The 23,868-nt window shown below is 41.5% G+C and overlaps 2 protein-coding genes across 5 annotated transcripts; one reads left to right on the forward strand and one right to left on the reverse strand.

Annotated features, from left to right (window-relative positions):
* Positions 1-2,733: 2,733 nt before the first annotated feature.
* On the reverse strand, positions 2,734-5,070 carry LOC129592856 (uncharacterized). 2 transcript variants are annotated; one of them, XM_055488995.1, is made up of 5 exons: positions 4,923-5,070; positions 4,495-4,684; positions 4,139-4,380; positions 3,724-3,873; positions 2,734-3,214 (listed from the first exon to the last, which is right to left on the reverse strand). In XM_055488995.1, exons 2-5 carry the CDS (start codon positions 4,677-4,679, stop codon positions 3,108-3,110), a joined length of 684 nt encoding a protein of 227 aa, XP_055344970.1. In that variant the 5' UTR covers positions 4,680-4,684; positions 4,923-5,070; the 3' UTR covers positions 2,734-3,107. The 2 variants fall into 2 exon arrangements, with proteins under 2 accessions (XP_055344970.1, XP_055344969.1); XM_055488994.1 differs by having other exon boundaries at positions 4,895-5,070.
* Positions 5,071-17,565: 12,495 nt separating this feature from the next.
* Positions 17,566-22,515, forward strand: LOC129592816 (uncharacterized). Of its 3 annotated transcripts, none has more exons than XM_055488941.1 (6): positions 17,566-17,767; positions 19,769-19,954; positions 20,081-20,426; positions 21,209-21,325; positions 21,385-21,631; positions 21,727-22,515. In XM_055488941.1, exons 3-6 carry the CDS (start codon positions 20,101-20,103, stop codon positions 22,237-22,239), a joined length of 1,203 nt encoding a protein of 400 aa, XP_055344916.1. In that variant the 5' UTR covers positions 17,566-17,767; positions 19,769-19,954; positions 20,081-20,100; the 3' UTR covers positions 22,240-22,515. The 3 variants fall into 3 exon arrangements, with proteins under 3 accessions (XP_055344916.1, XP_055344915.1, XP_055344914.1); XM_055488940.1 differs by having other exon boundaries at positions 19,822-19,954; XM_055488939.1 differs by lacking the exon at positions 19,769-19,954.
* Positions 22,516-23,868: the final 1,353 nt, after the last annotated feature.

Here is a 23,868-nt window from a genome sequence, read left to right on the forward strand (position 1 = left end):
TATGCATCTGCTCTTACTGGTGGCAAAAGGATATGTTGCGACGGAGGAACATCGCAAAACAATTCCAAGAAACATCACGATGAAGCGCTGCATGTTTGCAAACTGGCACGATGCCAGTGAACTGGAAACAGGTTTTTCAAAATAAAGAAAATGTTGAAGTGTTGAAAAGACGAGATGTCTTTAAGATCCATGGTGGTGAGAGCTTTTCGCTAGTTGTCGGTTGACTGCCCGAGGAACTGAACATATTAATCTTTAAAGAAGGATATAATTACTATCCATGAAATAGACAATAATTAAATAGATTTTCAGGTAAGCACTGAAATAACAGCAGGGACGGCCGCTTAAATAAATAAAATGGTACACTAATTTTAAAGGTCCAGACGACTGTACGTATCCGAGTTTAAAAGCCACCAGAAATTTAATCGCTTTGCTGCACTGGGAGCCCCCTAGCGAGCGCTTGTTAGTAAGAGCCTGTCACTGAAATGTCAAGTCACAAGTGCCCTTGTTACGCTCACATGCAGATGAACAAATCAAAACCTCATGAAATGAACAAATCGGGATGGTCCGTTACACTGTGTGTTCAACAATTTCTTTCATGGGATCACGTGTGCTGTGGCACGAACTGAAAAGTATCTGTTTTATGCATGAACTGGTGTTGACAAGAAACATCTGTACTTCAGTACAGTGATCGGAATTCCAGAAAGGTCGTTTAAGATGTAAAAATTTAATAAAGTTTATAAGCTGGTTACCGCACGTTACTGCAAGTAAGCATGTGCATCCACGACTCTTAATTCGACAGCAAGGAAAGTGCACCAATTGGTTTATTGGTCGAAAGTCGGTAGCGTTTATTGTTTTGTTAACAAGCTGTCCTGCCATTGCGGCATTGGGTCTTTTCTGCTTTTGGTAATTCAGAAAGTGAATCTATACAACGGAATCATCAGTAAAGGCTTAGTGATAAAATAAAGGTCTGAAACTGCATGTATTGATCGGAAAAAGAAACCCACTAACTATAATACGAGTACCAAAAACACATGCGAAACAACTTCAAGCTCTACTACTAATTATTTACTAATAATTATTTTAAGCAAGAACTATCTTACTTGGAATCATTATCAGGAACTTTGGAAGTATGTAGGTCTGAATGTGTTGAAATGGTCATAATTGTACATATTGTGAGAATGACCATACACAACAATTATATGCCGAAATGTCCTTTCCAGAATCAGCTTATGCAAGAATTCCGCTCTCTAAAATATCTATAGCAGATAAACTCTCTAGATAATTCTGCATTTCCTAAAACTACGGAAAGCCAGCATTTTGTGCTCGTCCTAAAATCGGTACTCGTCCAAAATGGTCCATTCGTGCATTTTGTAGCGAAATAATGACGTAGCGTTCGTTGTTGGTGCTCTATTAATGTGTTGTAAAAATAAATTCTTGAATTCCTGTAAGCCAGTTCAATAAGCAATGAAAGTAAGTGCTGGAGCTAGTTCCGTGCAGAAAGCATCTCTACATTTTCAAGTCTTATCATAAAATTGTTTAAAAAGCAATCCATTCCGGTACTGCACCAGTTGGCGCTTTATAACTTTTTGAGTCTTATTTCCCCCTTCCCCCATACACGTATCTCAAGAAACAGATGCTGCACTACCAGTCTGGTGCCCCTTCCGCACTCGGACAATTGGGAGTGTGACATTTCGCCGCACTCAAACTCGACGCGCGACTTTTCGCCGCGAAGAAATTTCGCCGCCGGACATTCGGACGCTGGGACACTTCGGTTTGGGACATTATGCTTTGAGACATTTTATCTTTGCGACATTTCGACGGAAGAAGTCTGGTCTCGGACATTTCGTCTTGGGACTTTCCTCCGAACGATGGGACTAATCGCCGCAAAATAATTCACTGCGCTTAATTCTCACTAGATTTTCCGTTTTTTTAGGCTTCTTATTAGTTATTACTTGTTATTAGGTTTCTTAGTCTTTCCTAGACTTTCTTAGGTCTTCTTCTGCTTTCTTAGATTTCCTTAAGCTTCTTAGGTTTCTTAGGTTTACTAGATTTATTAGATTACTTAGGTTTCTTAGGTTTTCTTAGGTTTCGTAGGTTTTCTTAGGCTTCTCAGATTTCTTAGGTTTCTTAGGTTTCTTAGGTTACTTAGGTTTCTTAGGTTTTTCGGGCTTTTTGTGGGTGTCTTGGGTTTCTTAGGTTGTTCGTTTGGTTTTGTTTTTTAATTTTCCCTTTTTTGACTCTTTTATTTAGCTTAGTAAATCATTTATCTGACAGGCGATATGTCGCGTCGTCGAGATATCCTTGCGGCGAAATTTCCTTGCGTCGAAGCAGCCATGCGACGGAAAGTCGCGCGGCGTAAAATCCTACCGACGAAATGTCCTGCGACGAAACGTTGCGCGGCGAGATTTCCTTGCGGTTAAATGTCTGCAACCAAAAGTTCTGCGACTAATTGTCCGCGGCGAAATGTCGCGGTGCCGTGAGATTATCAGTCGTACCAGTAGCGGGGGCCGCCAAGCCCGGCTGATATACTCGCATGTGCGGCACTGGCATCAATGGTGGCAGTGGCACTGGTACCGGTAGAGAATTTTGCAAACTGCTGCACACTTGTACTAAAGCCAACGTGATTTCGCAGTTTTAAGCTCCCCTATCCTTACCAACACTAGTGAAGTGTTTATAATTACTGATTGATAGACTGAGTACAGTGTCTAACTTAGTGTCTAACTTTATTGGATGACGATGTTATTAATAGTTTACAGAAAACCGTATTGCGTAAACAATCCCATGGTATTAATGTGAAATACTTGTACGGTAAGTAGTAAGTACTATCGTGGTGTAGTACAAGCATTCAAGAGGGCAGCATGACCGAAAGAGGTACTAATGACGACAATGTGACGTGATAAGGGATAGATAATCACTAGTGACGTCATGGGGACAGACAGACGGGCAGAAAGGCACTTTTTTATTTTTTGCTGAATTAAAGGACCTTCACTGCGCTCCGTTCTATTTCGGAATCCCCGGCTCCGCGATCCATTATACGGCGGAATAATCCAACATCGGCTTACTAATTCATCTCATTACCAATCCCACAAATTATGGGGGCAGAGAAATCAATACTGGTTTTTTATACAGTACCAGCATGTTAAGCCAAGGCCAAGAAACAGCAGACCAAATGCGCAGCCGACAACGATGCCGAAGATATCAAAACCGTCCAGACCTGGAAATGTCCACAAAACTCATCATCATCAACAAACAGATAGCCGCGCACTGAGTCAAAATATCCTTCTGCAACATACTCGTATTTTGCCGCATTTAGGGCAGCGGAAAAGCTTTCGCTATTGTGGCTACTTCAGCGACTTCTCTCAGCTTAGGTTTCAGATATGTTTTAGGATTCTTAAGTTTTCTTGGAACTTAAGGCGCTGTAAAGTGGATGGCACTTTTAACTACGTGTAATGACTTACGAACTGAATACCAGTCCCCAACATGACGCGTCTTATATTCTTCAAAAAATTTGAAAATCCGACGACCCTTGAAGTAAGCATGTTGAAGTTTAACAGAATTTGGCTACTGCAGTTGCAGTAATATTATAATCAAATATTTAATGTCAATTGCCCATAGCCTAGTGGTAGTACGTCTGGCTTTAAGATTGCATGCCCTGGGTTCGAGTCCTAGGTTGGGCAACTTTTAACCATACGTCCGACTTGCTAAAATTAAGTTATCTCTCACCGCAAGCGCCGAAATCGTAGGCTGGATTGCGATCCACCACTTCGTCGTAATTTTCGGGACACGTGACGCGGTCCTCTCCGTTACAGGCAATATCTTCGTGAACGTACCCGCCCAGCGCTGAACACCAAACTCCAGTCGCACTACTGTCGTCTGTGCAGAAAAACTTCACTTTTCGTAACAAATTAACAATAGTAAGTAACCTTATACATACTGGGTAATGGGTAGTACTTCAGATAAGCAAATTTTCAGGTCCTAAAATTTTTGAAGTAATTCGAATCAGCTCTGTGGTTAATACGATCCTCTTTTTTATGCCCTTTTCCCCATAAAACTCGAAGCGATCGACCGTTAGCGAAAAACCATGTGGTCGATTTCGTCTAAGCTTAACAAAGTAGGTTATTCCACCACTGGAACTCACCAATCAGTATGGCGTAGTCGATCAGCAGTTCGTGTTCATAACTGGAATTTCTTCCATCGCCAATATACACAATGCTCAGCTGCGTCTTATGGGAAGTGACACGAGTTTTCAGCTGGGCCGCGGAGGTAGGATTTGGGTAAATTGGAATGCGACCGCCCGGGATGCTCTTCACTGTTGTCCAGTCCTGGCCGTTATCTGTCAGAAGGATGTGCAGTGCGGCACCCGCGGACAGCCACGATTTTCTGCACCAAATCGAATACGCATAGTGACCGAAGCGGAAATGCATGCCAGCGAAAATCAATATATCTATTTTTGTTAATCTAAACCAATACATTGAATAACAGCGGTGCACTGACTTGATATTCATGTACCACGTGGGCGTCGTGCTGCAGTTGCCGGCGGCGATGGTGGTGACGATGTTAACGGTGCAATTTCCAGTCGGAACAGGATTGTAGCGCAATGTTCCGGCGCTTGTGGAAACTACGGAATGGGAATATGGTGGACAGCCGAGCTCCACGGTCTGACCGCACTTACGATCCATTTCAACTACCAACACAATTCTTATTTACTGCTGCCCATATAATTTGATAAACTGAAAATTAGCTATAAGTGTAAGAAAAATTGCGAAACGCTAGAGTGCAAACATGTGCACCAAATGTCACGTTATGGTTTGATAGTCTCAGAACATTTTGAATTTGTTAAAGGGAACTGCAGTGGACTGAAAAACTGGGCCTAGAGCACTCCAGTCACTCTTACTGAAAGCATAAGGGTATGTTCCACTCACTCCGGTGGAGAACAAAAACACAATAAAGGCAACGAATATTGTTAAGCGCTTCATGGAAATATCAGAATAACAGTAAATTCGGAAGAGCACGGGAAACGCTTGTGTTAGAAATAATGCGGTGTTGAAGGTGCATTATGACAAAGGCACTGGCCGCGCTTGATGGCTTTCTATCGGAATAAAATTAATGACAAAAGAACGGTTGTATATCTCTCAAAGAGAATATTTACCTTACAGATAAGCCGGGTAACAATAATTGCCTTGCAGTATCAGCCAGTTAAATAAACGAAATGATACGGTAATTTCAACATACAATGTTGTCGTATTTATGCGTGTATGAAATTGAAATGACACCACAAAGCGCTATAGAGCACATAGTATCTGACGGCGTCTTTCGAATTTCAGTACCGTGAAGCATCTCAAATTGTACAACTGTACCGTAGTCAAGCTGAACAGACAGAGCTACTTTTATAAGAGGTCCGGACATACTCTGTAGCGTAGAAACTTTTCGCCGATCCGATGTAAGAACACAAGCCCCATCTCAGAACCAGGCAGAGGGAGGGCTTCTAGCCTTCCAAATGCCACGTATTCCAGTTTACTCATTCCATTTACAACTAGACTGCAGCTACACACAGCGCTCGTGAATTAAAAATATCCCTGTTGTTATCTTGGTGGCTGTTGCTTATTAAAGCGTACAAAATTTAAATTCTATATGGATATAGGTATAAGCACAAAAACAAAAATTAACGTGACATAATAATATGCTATTTGTACAATGTATAAATGTGTAAATGTATGTGTATAAATTGATATGTTATTTTGAAAAATCTTACCCATCTTCAGCAAACACACCCAGCCTTCGGCTGCCAGCCGTGCTGTTGTTGCCTCCGTCCATGCACACATTAAGAGGATTAAAGCCGGTAGCTCGGATATTTCGAACAGCGCTGACAATAACTTTCTCCACCACTGGCCCTGGAAGTCATCCATGGCTGGTGAAATACTGGAACGAGTGAAAAAACTTCTTCCGTAGACCACAGATGTTAAAAGCCGTGACTTTGTTGGCTAAATTTGTTTTCTGCTTCATTTGTTGAGCTGGAGAGAAATCTCCGAAATGGCCACCAAGGTCAGGATAACCCTCAATCTGATCTTTGGCTTTGTTGAAGTCGGGGGCTTTTGTAATGTGAGCGTCATCGTAATTGACACCACTCTATTTCGGGAATCCAATTCGGTCGCCAAATCTGTTAAAATGTTCTTCATAAACCGTGTAAAACCGGCATCAGCTGGCATAATGGCACGGAACCGACGGATAGTCCGACTGCACGGTCCAGGTAACAGCTTCCGAATCAGTTCATATCCCCGCCCAGCTTGGTTCTCCAGCACCATGAAAAGCCCAATTACATCGTCCGAGTAGCGCCGGGCATTCTTCGGCTTTTTTGCTTCTTCTAAGACTTCAAGCAAAAAGCGGCCTATATGCATCTGGAATCATATATATATGCTCTAGGTCTATGTGCATGTAGCTCTGTCTGTTCAGCTTGACTACGCGCCTTGACAGACGCTCAAGAACCGTTTCAGCTACACTTGCGAGATTCTTGCCAGACATTGGCTTGGTCTTTTCTTCCTGCTATTACGCAGCACTGTATCCCCCTTATTTGTCAATAAAGCTCACTCGTGTGTCCTCGGCTGTCATCTGTTACACTTAGTTATTTGTTTCTCATAGACTTTGAGTAAGATTTGTGCAAGGAACCGTTGAGTTGTGGACATGCATCGTGTACTGTGTCTACAAGAACCCAAAGCAACCATACGAGGACAATTGGGTGCTGTGAACATACCCTTCACGATTAGGGTGCGATGAACACCCGGGAACTAACTTTACAGAAAATTTTCTTTACTCAAGTATTTTCACCGTCTGTTTCGACAAATTACGGTCCACAAAAATTTATCGTATTTTCAAACCCATTTTAGAAGTAATAAGTAATGTGCACGAAACTTCCATCCTTTTCAGTATGAACAGTACGAGGACAGCAGCGTTGCGAGCTGCAGAACTAGTCGGATGTTCATTGCACCCTAATCGTGAAGGGTATGTTCACAGCACCCTATTGTCCTCGTAACTATCTTGCTTGACCAAATGATCCATAACTGCTGGAGAAACTGACACTGCTACGCTTGCTAACCGTTTCACTTTATTTTTGATGTACTAGTTCAGAAACCCCATTAATACGCATACTAAAGACCGGATCTAAGTTAACTGAGATCTAATTTATCTAATTTAGAAATGGCCCATTTCCTGCCATTATAAAATCGACATCTTTTGTTCCCATGTATCCCGCCTGTATCTGCAAAGTAAGTCTACTGTAAAACTCTTAGCCGTGTTATTTCGGTATTCTCTAGGTGTGCCCCTAAATTCCCACGTATTCCGCTTGTATTCGCTCTTACTTATTGTAACGAAGTTGTACAATATGTGTAATCGCGGTACCTACAGTCATTTGTGTACTTCCTCTTACTTTCACAGAGTCACAGTTGGAACAATGTAGTACGGTACTGTACATAATAGCCTGCGTTTTAACAATGCGGGATTGGCTAATCAGTGTTAACCTTCCAGCGCAAATTACCTGAAGTAGTGCCAATTTCTTTTTGAAAACTTGGATTTTTCAATAGAAAAAAATCAATTAACAAAGCGAATTTTTTTGTGCCTTCACTAACATTTGGTCTCCGGCGTTAACCGGTGTGTTTGGCAACGCCAATAGGCCAAGACGGTGGTAAGGTAAAAAAAAACCACGAGCACTAATCGTGTAGCAAATAAAGGAACTTCGAAACAATAAGTAATCCAGTGGTCAGTGAACTGACCACTGCTCCGCAAAAATAAACAGGTACAGATGTATGTAAACGGAAAAAACCCATTTTTAACAATCTTTTTCCAGAGCTATCAATATCTTTTCATATGATATTAGACAAAGCGCATAAAAAAATTGGTTTTACAGCCGTGTGATCTCCGTTTAAAACTTCGCTTCCATCTCCGCAGCTTTCATTCGGGATTCCTGGGTTCTAGCCGTTAACACTTTGGCTAAGCATGAACGACACACATCTTGCACAAGTACTTCCACGAATCGGCGTCGGTATTGACGTTCGGTAACCAAGTAGACGTAGAAATTCAGCGAGTAACCCATGTAGGTTGCTACGACGAAAATCGGCGCCATAAAATTATTCAGGCACGTATCTGTAAGGTATCTAAATTCCATGCCCAGCGGCAGCATCGTGGTGCATAAATCGAAAAACTTGGGGGTGCGCGTGACGAGATATAGCAGTGCACTGCTCAACAAGATCATGTTGGTTGCGTGCTGCGATAAAGTTTTGCTGGCAGGAGCTGGCGCGGTTGCCTCGAGGTTGGCTTTCTGCAGACGGCGCATCTGGCCAAATTCGGATTGTCGTTGGCGAGAAAGGAAGATTATCAGAAATAAATTTGGAATAAGGACCATCACAAATGTCACGATTCGTAACGTAATCTGCAAATAGGAGAGACTGTAAGAGAGGAGTCCGAGACACATTTTCCATTTTCGGTGCATAAAATTGAAATTTTTAAATTTTAAAAAACAAACTTAAACATAAACTTAAACATAAACTTTTGCTTGATACATTGTACCTTTCAGTACATGCTTCTGTACTGTACATACCAGCCCCAGCTTGCTTATTTCTTGCCAAGGTCTAAACCACGGTGGAGGGTAGTACGTATAGCCGCTGAAGACGTGCACAAACAAAAAATACTCAGACAGAAAAATGTTGATGTGGCATCCCAGAGAAAAGATGACGAGCAGGATGATAACCAAACGCGCGACGGAAATCCGTTGTAGAAACTGGAAACGAAACGGGCTCATAATCACCAGAAGCCGCTCCCAGGAGAAGACCACCAAGATCCTATAGGGACGATCATGCAGTCTTATTTTGTGAATCTAATTGTCGAGTACCTTACCAATCGGATAAAGTCATGGAAGAATCACAAAACCATGGAATAAGGAGATGGTATCCGGGGTGGCCCTGTGGTGCCAGCATTGCTTGGTCCGATAAAAACTTGCCAATACCAAACCACCTGAAGAAGCACTTACTTCAAAGCTTGTTGTGCAGTTTTAACGAATGGCACTTTGCGTTGTGCTTCTGCCTTTTAATATGTTCACTAACATCAGTCATTAACTGACAACATTTGTCTAAGCGTCACAAAATTTCAAAGCAGAATAAAGGTTATCTATCGAAGAGACCTAAGATTGAAGGATATCTAAGATTTCCTCGGAGTCACGACGCGAATCCATGCGTATTCCGTCTGGACACCGAGTGTGCTACTTTGAGCAAAAAACTGCGTTGGGCTTTTATCTTTAATCAAAGTTGTATTAATTTCTTAGGTCAAAGCGTATAATACTTGTTAGTATAATTATTTGCCAGCTTACAATGCTGCCAAATCAGCAACTGCTGTGCCGATCATGTAATGACACGCTGATGTCTTCCAAGTTGGCACACTACGTATAAGAACCACCAGATTCGATAAATTTCCCACGGTGCACAGGACCAACAAGCAAAAGTATACGTCTCGACAAACACGGTATGCGTCGCGCACTTGGCGGTTCGTGTAATGATAATTTGATTGCGCTCCATTCGATTCATCGCAATATAGATAAATCTCTTCCTCTGCATCACCTTTATTGAGTAGGTTCACATTATGATTGCTGGGTACGCCGACGAATGGTGCAGATAAGCGAATTACGGTCGTAAGATTTTGCATTACAATAAAACCGGCAACACGTTACTCCATTAAACCGGGAGAATTTGGACAAAATAATAATAATTTTTGTTTGTTGTTATGAAGTCAAATTTGATGGGATGCTATCGGGCTGAGAATGATCGTTAGTAATCAGATCCGTACAGAACGGAAGTGCGACCTACCAGAATCGTCAGATCAGATCAACCAGAAGGTTTTCCGGGACCACCTTCGGATCTTACAGTGATAAACAACATCGCATGAATTTTTCAAAGGTCTTTAGCGAAACGGGACCGACTGAGGATGACTGAGTATCAATATCTGCAGAGGATTAAAGAAACATTTAAAATTTCAAAACGGACGTCCGTTTCTACCGACGGCGCCAAAGTGGAGCGATTAGGGGGCGCGAATATCGTGACACAGCAGTTTACTGCTCAGCAGGACCACCGTGGGGCGTTCACGTATTACGATATTAAACCTGTAAATACAGTGCGGTACGTTAAGACGTGCGTACTCATGATTTCAAGGTGCCGTAATTTGGCAGCAGTACGGGAGAAGTGTGGTGCACGACAGCACATTCCTTTTCTGGTAGCAAGTTTTTTTATTATTATTTTTTATTTTTATTGTGGTCGACTTCGAGTCGACTTTTTTGTTAACACCTGCACTTCAGATCTTCAGATTTCGAGTCAAGGCAAACAATTTGAAATAGTCGTCGGCAAAACCGTCAGGACGGATGAACCGTCTGCCGGACGCTTTTGCCTGTAAGCCGGCAAAGCCGTCCTGCAGTCCAAGAAACGTCCGCCATAAATTTTTCCCACCAAGTATTTTTCCTCTATTCAATTTCTTGAACGACCCAGAGTGTAATATTCGGGAGCGGACGGTTTTGCCAGTCACACCACTTCCGCTATCAGTGTCATCGCAAAAAAATCGGTACCATGAATTAGAATCGTCTGCCATATTTTAATTTGACTGACCAATCAGCAGTTCGTTAAAACATTCTGCAGAAAACGAATTTTCGGCCAGACGCTTGTGGGTCAGCGAGCAGTGTAAGCCATTAATAGAAAAGATGCGCAGAGTCAAAACGCGGACTTACATCGGGCATCTGCGACTTACATCGAAGCAAGAAATAGGCGTACCAAGTCCCAATTGGCTGGGCTTCGATGTAAGTCGCTTTTTGCTCGATGTCTGTCGGTGGGCGTCGGCAAAAACCGTTACGAACATGGGCGTACCTTGTAACGGGTCTAAGCGACGCCCAGGTACTTACAAACTTCCCGTTTCCGCGATTTTTATTGGTGGGTCAGCATCCTGAGTTAGATCGAGGCTGCCCACCGCCAATAGCAAAATTCAAAACCACGTGATCGTTTCCCCATACTTTGGGCTGACAGCGACGGTTAAACAGTAAAACGACAGGGTTTTCCGTCTTTTTGAAGTTTTTTAAGTTCTTGCCTTCTAGTTTGTTGTTGAAATCAGAAATATGAACTGATATGCATCTATAGTGCAGGGAAGCCTGTGTTCTGGGAATCCAGATTAGTCTGTGGAATATCAGTGTTTGGCCAGGTGCGCCTCTGCTTACTGATTGTTTGTTTTCTGATTATCTTTTAATTAATTTTAAATTCCATTGCACAAGACTAGCGTACTACAAACTGAATCGGAGCTTGCCAAAAGGTTCACGAATCCTTGTGGCTGTCTCTAACGATTTGTGGTATACTTGTCGTGAATAGCAGCCGTCGTATCGCAGGGAACCCTGCTCGCTGGCTACCCAGCTGTCGGTGCTGCTTACTGCCACTGGTTTACAGTTTATTGCGTACTGTGCTTGAATTCTTAACCTGATTTCATACCCGACTACAATTTGTTCTGCTGGACAGCCTTCCATGGTAAGCCAGAATTTATTTTCATTATCATGTCAATTCAGCAAAGTATGTCGGTTATGAGCTGGAATGATTTATTTTGTTCGAATAACCTCATTTTTGATGGTTCGTCTGTATTTATGACAGCAAATTGTATACTTTGCTTAACCGCGTGGCGGGTTCCCGCTTTGTTCTGGCTACCCAGAAATATTGTTTACCGTATTTCTTTCATTTATTTTGGCTTAAAATAATAGTGCTTAGATGTACCCAATCCACCTTGTTTTGGTATTCTCCAACAGATTATATGGCATTAACTTTTAAAATGACGTGATGATACAATTTTACGAATTTAGTAGCATAATGTCAGCACGCATAATGTCAGTCTGTATGTCCTAACTGTTGTGCGCATGCGGTCGCGTTTAGCCCATACATACATACATGCAAGACGTGAAAACGGGCGCGGTTTTGCGTTCGATGTCAGTATGTCAAGGGTGAAAAACGTTGTAAGTAAGTCCGCGTTTGACCTTTGCGCATTTAATATAATATTCCAGTCAACAGCTTGACAGATGACAAAATATTTACATGCTCCCGCTGGCAGTAAGGGATGTTGAAGCAGCAAATGTTCTGCAATATTTCGCAGATCTGCTAATACATAATTCCGGCTAACTGGGATTGAGATGTGCGATTTATTTCGAGCAATTTGCTAGAGGTCAGCTATCCACGAAAACATCTTTATCCCGGCATGGCATTAGTGTCGTCCTGCTGAGCAGTGTTGTCCTGCTGAGCAGTGCAGTTCTGCATTCCCGTCCTAGCTCTTTCTATAAATGTTTTCCGCTTCGGGTGCACGAAGGGACGTGCAAACTTGGCTACGTTACCGATGGATGCCCCTAACATGATCTCATGCAGTTATTAAGCGCTACATGGCTTTTTCTGTAATCACGGACGATAGCAGAACTCTGGTAGATTCTGTTAAAACGACGTTAATCTGGACAGAGTACCCCACCGCCTCGTTTTGTCATGGATAACGCCACAGCTGTAATGCAGTTGTCAGTACAACTCTTTGATGTAGCCAACAGTCAGCACGCCAGCGTGTTCAACGCAAGTCACTCAAAAGACAACTCCACCGACAATATTTTTGTCACTCAGGAGACAACTCCACCGACAATCTTTCCGTCACGCGAGCGCTACACTGATGAGCAAATAAACGAGGCGTACCTAGCTTGTCGCGTTGTGTACTTTCTCCTTTTGATTCTATGTACTGTGGGCAATGGATCGAATCTGGTGGTTCTTATACGCAGTGCGCTATCTTGGAAGACATCGGCGTGTCATTACATGATCGGTACAGCTGTTGCGGATTTGGCAGCATTGTAAGAGCAGTGAAAACGTTCCTATACGCTTATGTTCGAAATCTGTTTACTCATGTAAAGCATCTGCATTCGGCATACGGACGTTAAAAACGTGAAATTTTGGACTGTATGTCACATGCATTATAGTCACTACTACATGGCGGCCACCGTTTTATGATGGTGCTGTAATGGCGTTTCGTTAACGGATAGTCACGTTCAAAATGCCAAAAACACAAAGAAGATGCCATTTGTTAAATTGTCCATGATTATATGTTTTGAACAGCTTTTATTTCAGATGGCTCGGTTTAGGGAACTTTCTATCGGATGAAACATGGACTGTGCCGCTCGGGCACCCCGGATACCACCTCATTGTTCCATGGTTTTGTGAAGCTTCGATGAGTTTATCCGACTGGTAAGGTTTTTGGTAATCCAGCAATACGGCTGCATCCATTGCTTTCTTTTAGGATTCTGGTGGTGTTTTCTTGGGAACGGCTGCTGCGTCTTCTGAGCCCTCGACGATTTGGTTTTCAGCGACCGGTTTTCACGGCGCGTCTTGTTATTGCCGTCCTTGTTGTTCTATCACTTGCTTGCCACATCTTTATTTTTATTGCTCAGTATGACCTTTATTTGTACATCCACACTGAAAATCATGTGAATCCGCCGTGGTTCAGGCCTTGGCACCACGTAAACCAAGTCGGAATGGTATGTTAGCGTATTTGCAAATTTATGCCGAGAGGACGGTTACTTAAAGTATAAGTACGTGCGCATAATATACTCGTAAAACGTTGCTGTTATTTACGCGAAGTTTTTAACGTGCAGAGTAATTACCAATTTGCTGCACATCCACAGTAATGGCCCTCCATCTTAACTTCTGGAAATTTTCTTTTCCAGCAGGCCCTGGTGAAGAGGTTCATTATGACTTGCAATAAGCCACTCCCTCAGAGCCCATTTAAAATTAATATACTTTCCCGAAGTTATTAACCCAGTGGCGCTAATAAATAATTAACACGGCAAAACATTGCGTGTGCACTGTGTAGTAGTGTACTGTTCTTGTACTGCAAATTTCTCTGAACGAAGTCTTTTGACGCGAACGCGAGAGTAACCGCTTGTAGGAATAGAAGCGGCTCCCGCGCAGGGTTAAAATCTTGCGAGTTGCGCCGTGGTCCGGCCTACACGGATCATCACACGTAGCCGGGGTTCGATTACCCTCTCAATGCATTTCTCAGCCACACCTCACGGTTTACTACGGATGGCGCCCGCGCCAAGCTGATGCGTTGAAATATGGTAGTTGCGCCATCGCATATATCCGAATGTTGCTACTTGTTTATGACGCTCGCACAATTTGCAGCCCAGGGCCGAAATGCGACGATTGCGAATTTAAGACAAATTTTTTAAGCTGTATGCCGATAAATTTTTCTCGCTTGAGCGCACGGTTACCTGTTGTGGTTAATTTGTAGATTACGATGCGCATGCTGACATTTCTGCTGATTCTTTTTCCCAGCCTAACTCTGGCAGCCCACCTTGCATGCCGACGGCAGCCTGAATTACGAAAGAGTTGCCATGTAGAGAGATCACACACTGCGGCCAATTCCACGAACACATCCTTGTCACAGCATGGGATCAACATCATCTTGGTGAGCAGTGCACTGCTCTATCTTCTCACACGAGCCCCCAAGATTTTCGACCTGGTAGCACATGCGCTACCGTTTTCCCTAGAATTAACATACATCGAAGATAGCAGCGTGTGGAGACTCATGCAGCCCGTTATCGTTGTAACAACATACATGGGTTACTCGCTGAACGCTTATGTTTACTTGCTAACCGAACGCCAGTACCGACGCAGTTTCATCGAGCTAGTCGCCAGACCAGTGTGCGGTATCTGCCTTCCCGGACTGCTCACGAATGCTAGCCGTGAAGGACGAACGGAATGTGTGGAGATGACCGCACTTCAGTCCCAGCCAACCAGGGATATGTAACAGCGCTTTTAGTAAATCTGTATACCGAAGTAACCGAACCCACTGCTATTGGTTCTGATGCTACTGTACTGTATTCTGTATTCAACTGTTGTCATGTATGTAACTTTATTTACGAGTATGATCTTAAATCATGAGATTTCAAATTTAACGTACACTATTGTTAATGAATGTCCATATCCACAATAACTGTGTCCATGACGTTAATAATAGACTTATAAAATTAATCCACTAGCAGTAGGACTTAAGAGAAGCTGTACACCCTTTTCCTAAAAAATGAACTTCACTGGGAATCATTTCTGTTTAGTAGCTCGTATGCGAAGGGGTGAATGAACGTAGACTGCTAATGACCCGAGATAGGACGTAGTGCGAAGTGCGAGAAGTGGTGGCCGCCGGCCGGTGGCAGATGGTGGTGTCGAAAGACTTTGGTGGTATGTAAGTGGTGGTGTCCAGAGCATTCTCAAAAATTTAAAGCATTAAATAGTCACTTGTAATGGTAGCACCTACCCGGGCGGTGTGCCACTTGCAGGTATTATCGCCCATAATACAGGTGGGAAAGTACCAGTCAACTGCGGTGTGCAGGCGGTGGGCGAGCGCGGCTGTGTGCCTGACCACGCACCACCGAAGTTACGCCCAAACTGTTGACTGTCGCGCTTTAATAATTTAGTGATGTGCTACTACAGCTTCCTGCTACCTTACTTACTATTTACTAATCTTCCAAAACTTTTACTTACTATTACTTACTATTAACCCCAAAATTTTTCAAATACTTACTATTACTTACTATGATAAATGAACGTTTCTCCTACATTATACGCAACGGAGAATACTGCCGAATCCCATTAATGATCTTTACTGTACAACTACACGCTCATGATGGATACTGAATCGCTCAAACACAACTTCAGCAGAACGCTGAGAAATCACTCAAATCAGCAGAGAAAACAGACGTATTTAGACACGATTAACTACGTGAAGATAGTTCACAACAATTGCATAAACACTTGTTTACCGGTGAACGCAACTGTATACATACGTGACTACACGTCAACATAACTATTCCCATTTTTCCCATTTTTCCCTAACAACTATTCCCATTTTTCCCAACCAATTTTATTACTTACTAATTATACTAAATAAATTTAATTTAATTTCTAACTCAATGTTATTATCATATTTGGGGCGCTTGTGCATTTCATGAAAATACACTGTATTTGTGCGAATCTGTATTTATACTGTATTATGCGAAATATAAATATACTGTATTTCTGCGAATCTGTAGTCAGTGTCCTGTGAAGTGTACATACGTACATTGCGTTTACGTGACAGCAATACCACTTTAGTACACAATACAATACACACAATACACAATACCACTAACTTTAGTATGCAAAGCCGTTGATGATGAACCTACCCCAGTACAGCAGTACAGCAATGAGTCTTTCATCTGGTTATTCGCAAAATTCGATTAGTAAATAAATTAGTGAATAACTTTTATTTAGCAAAAGCCAAATCTTACTATTTACTTACTATTTACGATTGTAGCTGAATATTTACTTACTTTTACTAATTTTGCCTGTAAAACTTTACTGTTTACTACACATTTAATTTTAGGGAAGCTTTTACTAATTAAATAATTAAATAGCATTTATTTAGTTTTATTTAGTAGCACACCACTATTTAATATGCAGCGACGCTGTGGTTTGTAATTTCGTGCATTTGCACATTTTGTTTTTTCTATTTTTTTATATAGTTTTACAATAATTTTATGTTGACACCTGAATCTGTTGGCTTGATTTTAGACATAGTCCCGGCTTGCGTTTATATTTTAGGAAAGATTTTAATTGATAAGCGCGGGTGCTGAAAAAAAATTGTCTTTACCCAGTTAAATAAGATAAAACAATATGCAAAAATTAATGAAAAAACGTTAAATTAAAGCAAAAGCATTTAGTCGCTAAAACGATTAGCGAAGAAACTGTAGCTGACCAAAAGTTTTAACCAAGCTAATTTTAGCGGATAACGCTTCTTACCAAGTTTTCCTTTACAAAAGTTCAACTTAACTTAAGTTTTCCATCACTATTTGGCGGCAAAACCGCAACGCATTATTATTTGTTTAATTCGTTAGTCGCCGTATTTTTTTACAGAAGAGTTCGGCGACTTTTATATTTTTAATCGCAGCTTCCGTTATGTATTAAAAAAGCACACACAGCAGCAATTTTTAAGGTGAAGCGCCGAAAAGGTTAAACGGTATACATAAGCTGCAGTTTTCCCGCAGAAACACACAGACAACGACATTTTAAATGGGAATTACTGTTTCTCTTCGGAGACACAGCAGTAGCGACATTTTAAATCTTAAAAAATTGGTTGATGTTTTGAAAATTTATCTAAACTGCGTTAAAAACGAAGCTATTACGCGGTGTTTACATAGCACGCCGTGATGAACGATAAAAATGTCACTCGTATAGAACTGTTAATGATCGGCACAATCGCGGTTGTGGTGATAGCGGGTGGCCTTTTCTTCACAGTGTTTACTTTGTCGCTTGGCTTAGTGTTCACACAATAAAGCATTGTTATGCGGTTCTATAATGCCCATTTAAATACCAAAGTAAACATTTTCCTTGCGGTGTGATGAAACGACTTTCGATGGCTGCTCTTATCAAGTCGGCCAATGCCGGAGATCGGCCCAACTGACGGTCACCTTTGAATCAACAATTGTAAGAAGATAAAATATAAACCTGTTATTAACTGATTGGTAGCAATGGAAAAGAGTAAAGATATGGCATAGGAAGTCTTACGGTTTCATGTTTTTTTCCTTCGAGAACAGATTGGTCGACAACACCTGGAGTTGTAAGAACTCTGTGTCTCCTTAATTTAATTAATCCGTTCCCGATTTATTCAATTTGCGATTTGATTGTCCCAGCTTGTACAGGGAGAACCAGAAGTAAGAAAATAGCAGTTAACGAAAATAGCAGTTAACGGGAAATTTGCACTAGGTCCGCCTTTTTAATTTGTATGTTAGAATAGTGGTAATAAATTAATAGCAGCTATAATAGCAGCTAGGATAGTCGGATTGTGGAAACTGGAAGGTATACTCGTAGCGATATGAAGAGAGAAAATCGTTAAATCGTTGTCCTCCAATTTCGCCCACAGCTCGCTTACCGGACATTTCGCCTGCTGCGGTTTTTTTAGGTTTTCTTATCTTTTCGTAGTTTCTTTGAATTCGTTGGCTTTCCATGGTTTCTTAGATTTTCTTAGTTTCGTCGGTTTTTTTAGTTTCTTGGTTTTTCTTAAATCTTAGGCTTATCAGACTTTCCTTGTTCGTACTCCAAAAAGGTGCATGTCAATTCTCTAACCTCCGTTTTGCTGCCCGACAATTCCTGACCGACATTTTGCTGATTCATTCAACTTGCTGACTGACGGTAACTGACCGACAAATCACCTTTTTGACAATTTTGCTGCCTGACATTTTCCAGAAACTGTTTTGTTCACCTTTAGCTTACTCATCGATCTGTTTTCTCGGTTTCTCAGTTTCTTTGGTATTTGTTTACGTTTTCTTAGCTTACGTTGGTTTCTTACACTTTCTTTTGTTTTCATGTGCGCTTTAAACTGGAGGTTGTCTTTGTTTTCTTAAGTTTTCTTACAATATTATATCACGTTTTCTTCTGATCTTTTATGTTTTTTTTTGTGCTTTAGGCTTTTTTAGGTTTTTAATGTTTTTTAATGTATTCTGATATTTTCTTGTACACGTATTCGTATTTCTTATGTGTCTTGCATTCTTGAAAATTATTCTTATGTTTTCTTGTGTTTTCTTGCGTTATTCTTATCTTCCGTTGTTTTCTTATGTTATGCTTATTTTTTGTTATAATTTAATTTGTTCGGTCAGCAGACTGTCGTCAGCAAAATGCTGCTGTCCAGCAAATTGTCGTTCAGCAGCTTGTCGATCCTCAGGTAGTCATTTCAACGGCCGAAGTGATCGGTGGCACTCAATTTTTCCTTGCTCGACGTTTGACTAAGCCACCCAAGACTCTGCACGGCAGGCTGCATGTCAGCATGTGCTGTCCGTAGTGTGGTTTTGTATTCGAATAATGCTACGAATTTGGAATAATGCTAAGCATTATACCATTTCAGCCAATTTGTATGTGCTTAGCATTATTCAAGATCGGATAATTTGTATCTTTGCTAAGCATTATACAAATTACTAGGATTTGAATATTGCTAAGCTTTATACTAAATAGCGTTTTCGGAATAATGCTAAAAACGATACAAAATTAAAAGTATAAAATTTTTAATGTGCTTGAATTTATTTAAATGTGCTTATTAGAATTTGCACATTGCTGTTTGAAGTTTGCACATTAGCACTTAGTATGAACATAATGTGCGACCGAAATAAACCGCATTGTAGCTTATTTCGGTTGCACATTATATCTATACGACTTCACAGGCGCGGCGCAGTATGTACTACATACTGAGGCTCCGTTTTTCAGTTTTTCCGACTAAATTTAAGTACATTAAAAATTTTGGAAATTGCAATTCTATATGCCTTTTAGCATTATTCCAAAATCGCTAATTGGTATAATGCTTAGCATTATTCTTAACCCCTTGCATTTGTATAATGCTTAGCAATATTCTTAACTCACGAATTTGTATAATGCTCAGCATTATACTAATTCAGTGGGTTACGAATAATGCTAAGCATTATACAAATATAAATACGAATCAATTCTGCTTAGCAAAAGCCACACTAGCTGTCCGTCCCACCAGCGCACGCGTCCTTAGTGCTTAACCAACCATTTTAGGTAAACGTTTACAAATGATTTCGAAGAAAGAAGAATTAAACGAATAAAAACCTGATGTGGTCGAACTCACGCTTCCGTTTCGTCCACAATTCCGCCGGCTTTTTGACCACTAAAAAATTCTACCAGCAGAAAGTTGTATTCGATAGGCTGCCCTTGCTTCCGCATACTGACATTGCCTTTTCCCCGATTCTCTGTTCAGGAAGTCTACATCTTCCGAACGTTCTTCCCCAATACTGACAAAATGACGGGAGAACTGATATTGTAGCAGCATCGACTTTTAAAAGACATCGACTTATTTAAGCCATCGTGCCAACTTTTCAGCAGAGTCAAAGGTAAATGAGCAGATCATTCCTGGGATTTCATTTCTTTATGTTGTACAGCTTACATGTATAAATGGCTTTAATAATCAACCCAAAGTTTAGCAATATCAATCTGGCTAAAACGCTGACTAAACTTAGGACACGCTGTCAGGCTCGTCATGGACAATTCTGCCAACGCATCTGCTCTGCCATTTCCGGCCGTTAATTTCATTATAACCAGTCACGCTAGTGTGCTCAACGAAAATCATGCAGCTGATAATTCAACTCAAGCTGCCTTCTCCATGTATCTGCCGGAATGGTTGTACACTGAGGACCAAGTTCGCGAATCGTACCTCGCCTGTCGCGCGGTGTTCTTTTGCCTGTTGGCCTTGTGCACCGTTGGAAATGGACTCAATCTGGTGGTGTTAATCCGCAGTGTACCCACCTGGAAGTTATCGGCATGCCATTACTTGATCGGCGCGGCCGTGGCTGATTTACTAGCGCTGTAACTCACAGATACATACTTCGCAATATGTTATTTAGTTACATAGTGTCTTAAGGCTTTAATATTATCAATCAAAATTTTTTGGGCACATGTGTCAAACGTACTGTTTAGGATAACAAAAAGCAGGGCGTACACGTCACTACACATCGTAAAAATGCCTGTGATTTTTCCTTGTATGGATCATACTATAAAGCGCAAAGCAAACCTCAGATCGACGGGAATAGGTGTGATACGCATTCTGCAACTGAGTGGAACATTCTCAATCACGCTAGTTCTTCCATGGAGTTGGCTGGTGCCAATTTTTTGTATGCGCAGTTGAACAAGATTCATTGCTTAACTTTTATTAATATTTTTTCTTACACAAGATTTATGCTTTCACCGTCCTGTTACCAAACTAGTTCGGTTTCGTTTTTGGTATACTGCCCTCCACTATCTCGATTACAGATCCAATTTGGCAGCTGTTCTGTCCAGAATTTTAAACTTCTATAACAACCGCCAGCATGTGCCACCTGCAGGTTCCACATGTTGAGTGAGACTTCAAAAAACTAAGAATAGGACCTGATTTTGTACATGCACATTCTTTAATCGCCCTTAATTACAGAAACCTCACGCAAATCTGAAAGCTTATCCCAAAGCTAAACCCCATTCAAAACCATCACGCAAAATAGTGACTTTCGGTCACTGACCATAAAACAGAATATCTTGCTTGGGGTTTAATAAATGAGGCGTACTATGGAATTTTTTAAGAAAAATTGTCATGATTCATGCAGTTCCCTTCGTAGATGGCTCGGTTTATCCACTTTTCTTCCGGACACGGGAATGGACGTACACATAAGCATAACAGTGAACAGCCTTATTGTCCCATGGTTTTCTGAGGCTGCAATGTGTCTATCCGATTGGTATTAATTACGGAATCAGAGTGTGTTCAGTGCAGCCATATAAACAGTTATACTTGTAGGATCCTAGTAGTATTCACCTGGGAACGGCTTCTTGTGTTCCTCAGCACTTTTCGATTTGGATTTCTGCAGAGTGTTCTCACGGCGCGTGTTGTTATTGTCCTTCTTACCATTCTGTCGTTGGCCTGCTACGCATTCGAATTTATAACCCATTATTATGATTATACGTTTGACTACTTGGGCGCTTATCAAAGCGGCATCTTTCCGGCGTGGATACGTACAAAAACTCGCATTCACGAAATGGGGATAGTGAGTACTTCTAACTGTGTGTATAAAGCAACTAAATGCCGTTAAATAAACACTACGTAGCCATGAAAGGTGCACTAATACACCGTATCTTTCAGAACATCCAGTTTGTTTTGCGCCTGCTGCCATTACCATTGATCCTTGTTCCGAGTATAATTTTGATTGCCCTAATTACTCGTCAACGACGATCTGAATTCAGTACCATGCGTCGCTTACAAGAGGCTAACAGTGAGACATCGGTGGCAACTTCTGCCAGTAAATCCTCATCCCAACGCGGAATCAACATCATCCTGCTAAGCAGTGCGCTGCTTTACTTCATCACTCGCTCCCTGAAGTTTTTCGACTCGTTTGCCAAACTGCTACCGTATGACCTTGTCTATACATACCTATACGATCGGAGCTTGAATGATCTTATGGCACCAATAGTCTCTGCTACAATGTACATGGGTTATTCGTTAAATTTTTACGTGTACTTGCTAAGCGAACGTCAATATCGGCGGCGTTTCATCACACTAGTGGTTCGTCCAGTACGCGATGTCTGCTTTCGCCAAGTGCTCCCCAAAGAAGGCCGTGAACGGGGAACTGAAGATATGGAGATGAGTGAAAAATGATCAACGGTCACGTAGCAGCAATAGCAACCCTCTTCTTACAAAAGCACGACATAGTGACTCCAGTTGCCCAAAGTTCATTCCCAACGAAGACATAAATTCCGATAACAAAATACTGCCGCTTCTTGGTGTTCTGTGCTTTAGTTCTTTGCTGAGAATGATAATTTAAACTGATTAGCAAATTTATTACGGGGTTACACTAAGTGAAGTTGATATGTACTTCGCAAATTTGGTTGAATGAAATATTACTGCATTCCTACAATATGGTTGGTCTGTTCTTTCCCATTAGTGTCAAAGTACTTAATTACCTTAGCATGCGACAATTTTGCATTAGTGTATTTATTATCAGAATTGCTCTCCCCGAAGGTCCAAAAGGATCCTGTTTTTCTGTCGAGCGCTCGAGTGCCTTTGTGTTAACACTGCATGACCCCTGCAAGTTGCATGCTAATCAGCAGCACTTTACTCTAACATTGTGTATGAAGTACAAGATCTATCGCTACCTTTTGCGCGAAGACCTTACGTACCATTTACTCCTTTCACTACCTTTCCGTTTTTTTCGCTTTTCACGTTCGAACAAACCACAACAACAAGAACTTGATTAAATGATGCCTTTCGGCTTTTTCGCCTGTCGGCAACTCCTTCTTCACTAGTTATGAGTCAGTAACTGCCGCCAAGACTGTTGCAGGTAACACGCGGAATGCAAACCGGATGTCGCGCCATCCATTCCCAATTCAAGCTGCTAGTACCACTTTTTGCGGGACCGAAGTGCCAGCCAGTGAAGACTCGTTCTCATGCAGGACTGTCAAAATCTGGAATGACCTCGATTTGGACTCGTCATCCTTTCGCTCCCTACATGTACGCCAGGCAATGCTGGAAAGCGTTTCATGGAAGGAGATCGCCTCTGTTAAAGCTACCGTCCAGTACGCTTGACCTTTGTTAAAACCGATGTAATCATAAGTTATTTTGTCGGTTTTGTTGCACTGTAGTTTTGTCCTAATTGTTTGACTTGTCTATAGATCTCGATGAGGAGCGATTCCTTGTATCTGTAGACATTAAGCACTGAAACCTGAAACCGAAACCTAAACCTAACCTAATCAACCCCCACAATTTTTAGCTTTAAGTTCCGTATCTACTCTGTACAGTAACTGAAAAATCACAATTCGCACCTTTTCAGAGCCAGCGCCAAAAGTCAACCTTTTGATCGTTATGGTCACATTTGCTGGATGTTCCGTCTTTTACCAAGAAGATTCTCAGAATATATATTCTTTTCTGTATATTCTCTACTACATTCTCTTCTTCTTTTCTTTCTTATATTCTCATCTTCACACTTGAGTAGGCTGACTAGTAATCGTTTACAAAATACAAATCTGGCAATATTAGCAACTTCCGGTTCGAACTTGGAACTGGTTGTAACCGGGTCGGCTTACTTTACCTTTGCCGCCCCTTTGCTTTTGCCTTTTCACTTTACCTTTTTCAATTTGCCTTCACCTTTGCCTTTGCCGCCGTGAACACCTTTACCGTCCCAATTTACCGTTGAAACACGCCGTTCGAAAAACCTTTACCGTTAATTAACCGTTGAAATATATAATACCGTCGACATTTTGCCGTTTCTTCAATTACTTGCTTGCTTTT

The sequence above is a fragment of the Paramacrobiotus metropolitanus genome, unplaced genomic scaffold (genome assembly GCF_019649055.1).
Source record: "Paramacrobiotus metropolitanus isolate TYO unplaced genomic scaffold, Prichtersi_v1.0 Parri_scaffold0000056, whole genome shotgun sequence".
In the NCBI taxonomy this organism is placed as follows: domain Eukaryota; kingdom Metazoa; phylum Tardigrada; class Eutardigrada; order Parachela; family Macrobiotidae; genus Paramacrobiotus; species Paramacrobiotus metropolitanus.

Coding starts and splice junctions, on each gene's coding strand:
- LOC129592856 (XM_055488994.1), bottom strand. CDS start 4,976: ATGAAGCGCTTAACAATATTCGTTGCCTTTATTGTGTTTTTGTTCTCC. Junction 4,381..4,494: donor ACGTGGTACATGAATATCAA/GTCAGTGCACCG, acceptor GATTTGGTGCAG/AAAATCGTGGCTGTCCGCGG. Junction 3,215..3,723: donor CTACGATTTCGGCGCTTGCG/GTGAGAGATAAC, acceptor GGACATTTCCAG/GTCTGGACGGTTTTGATATC.
- LOC129592816 (XM_055488941.1), top strand. CDS start 20,101: ATGGACAATTCTGCCAACGCATCTGCTCTGCCATTTCCGGCCGTTAAT. Junction 20,427..21,208: donor GTGGCTGATTTACTAGCGCT/GTAACTCACAGA, acceptor TTCCCTTCGTAG/ATGGCTCGGTTTATCCACTT. Junction 21,632..21,726: donor GCATTCACGAAATGGGGATA/GTGAGTACTTCT, acceptor CGTATCTTTCAG/AACATCCAGTTTGTTTTGCG.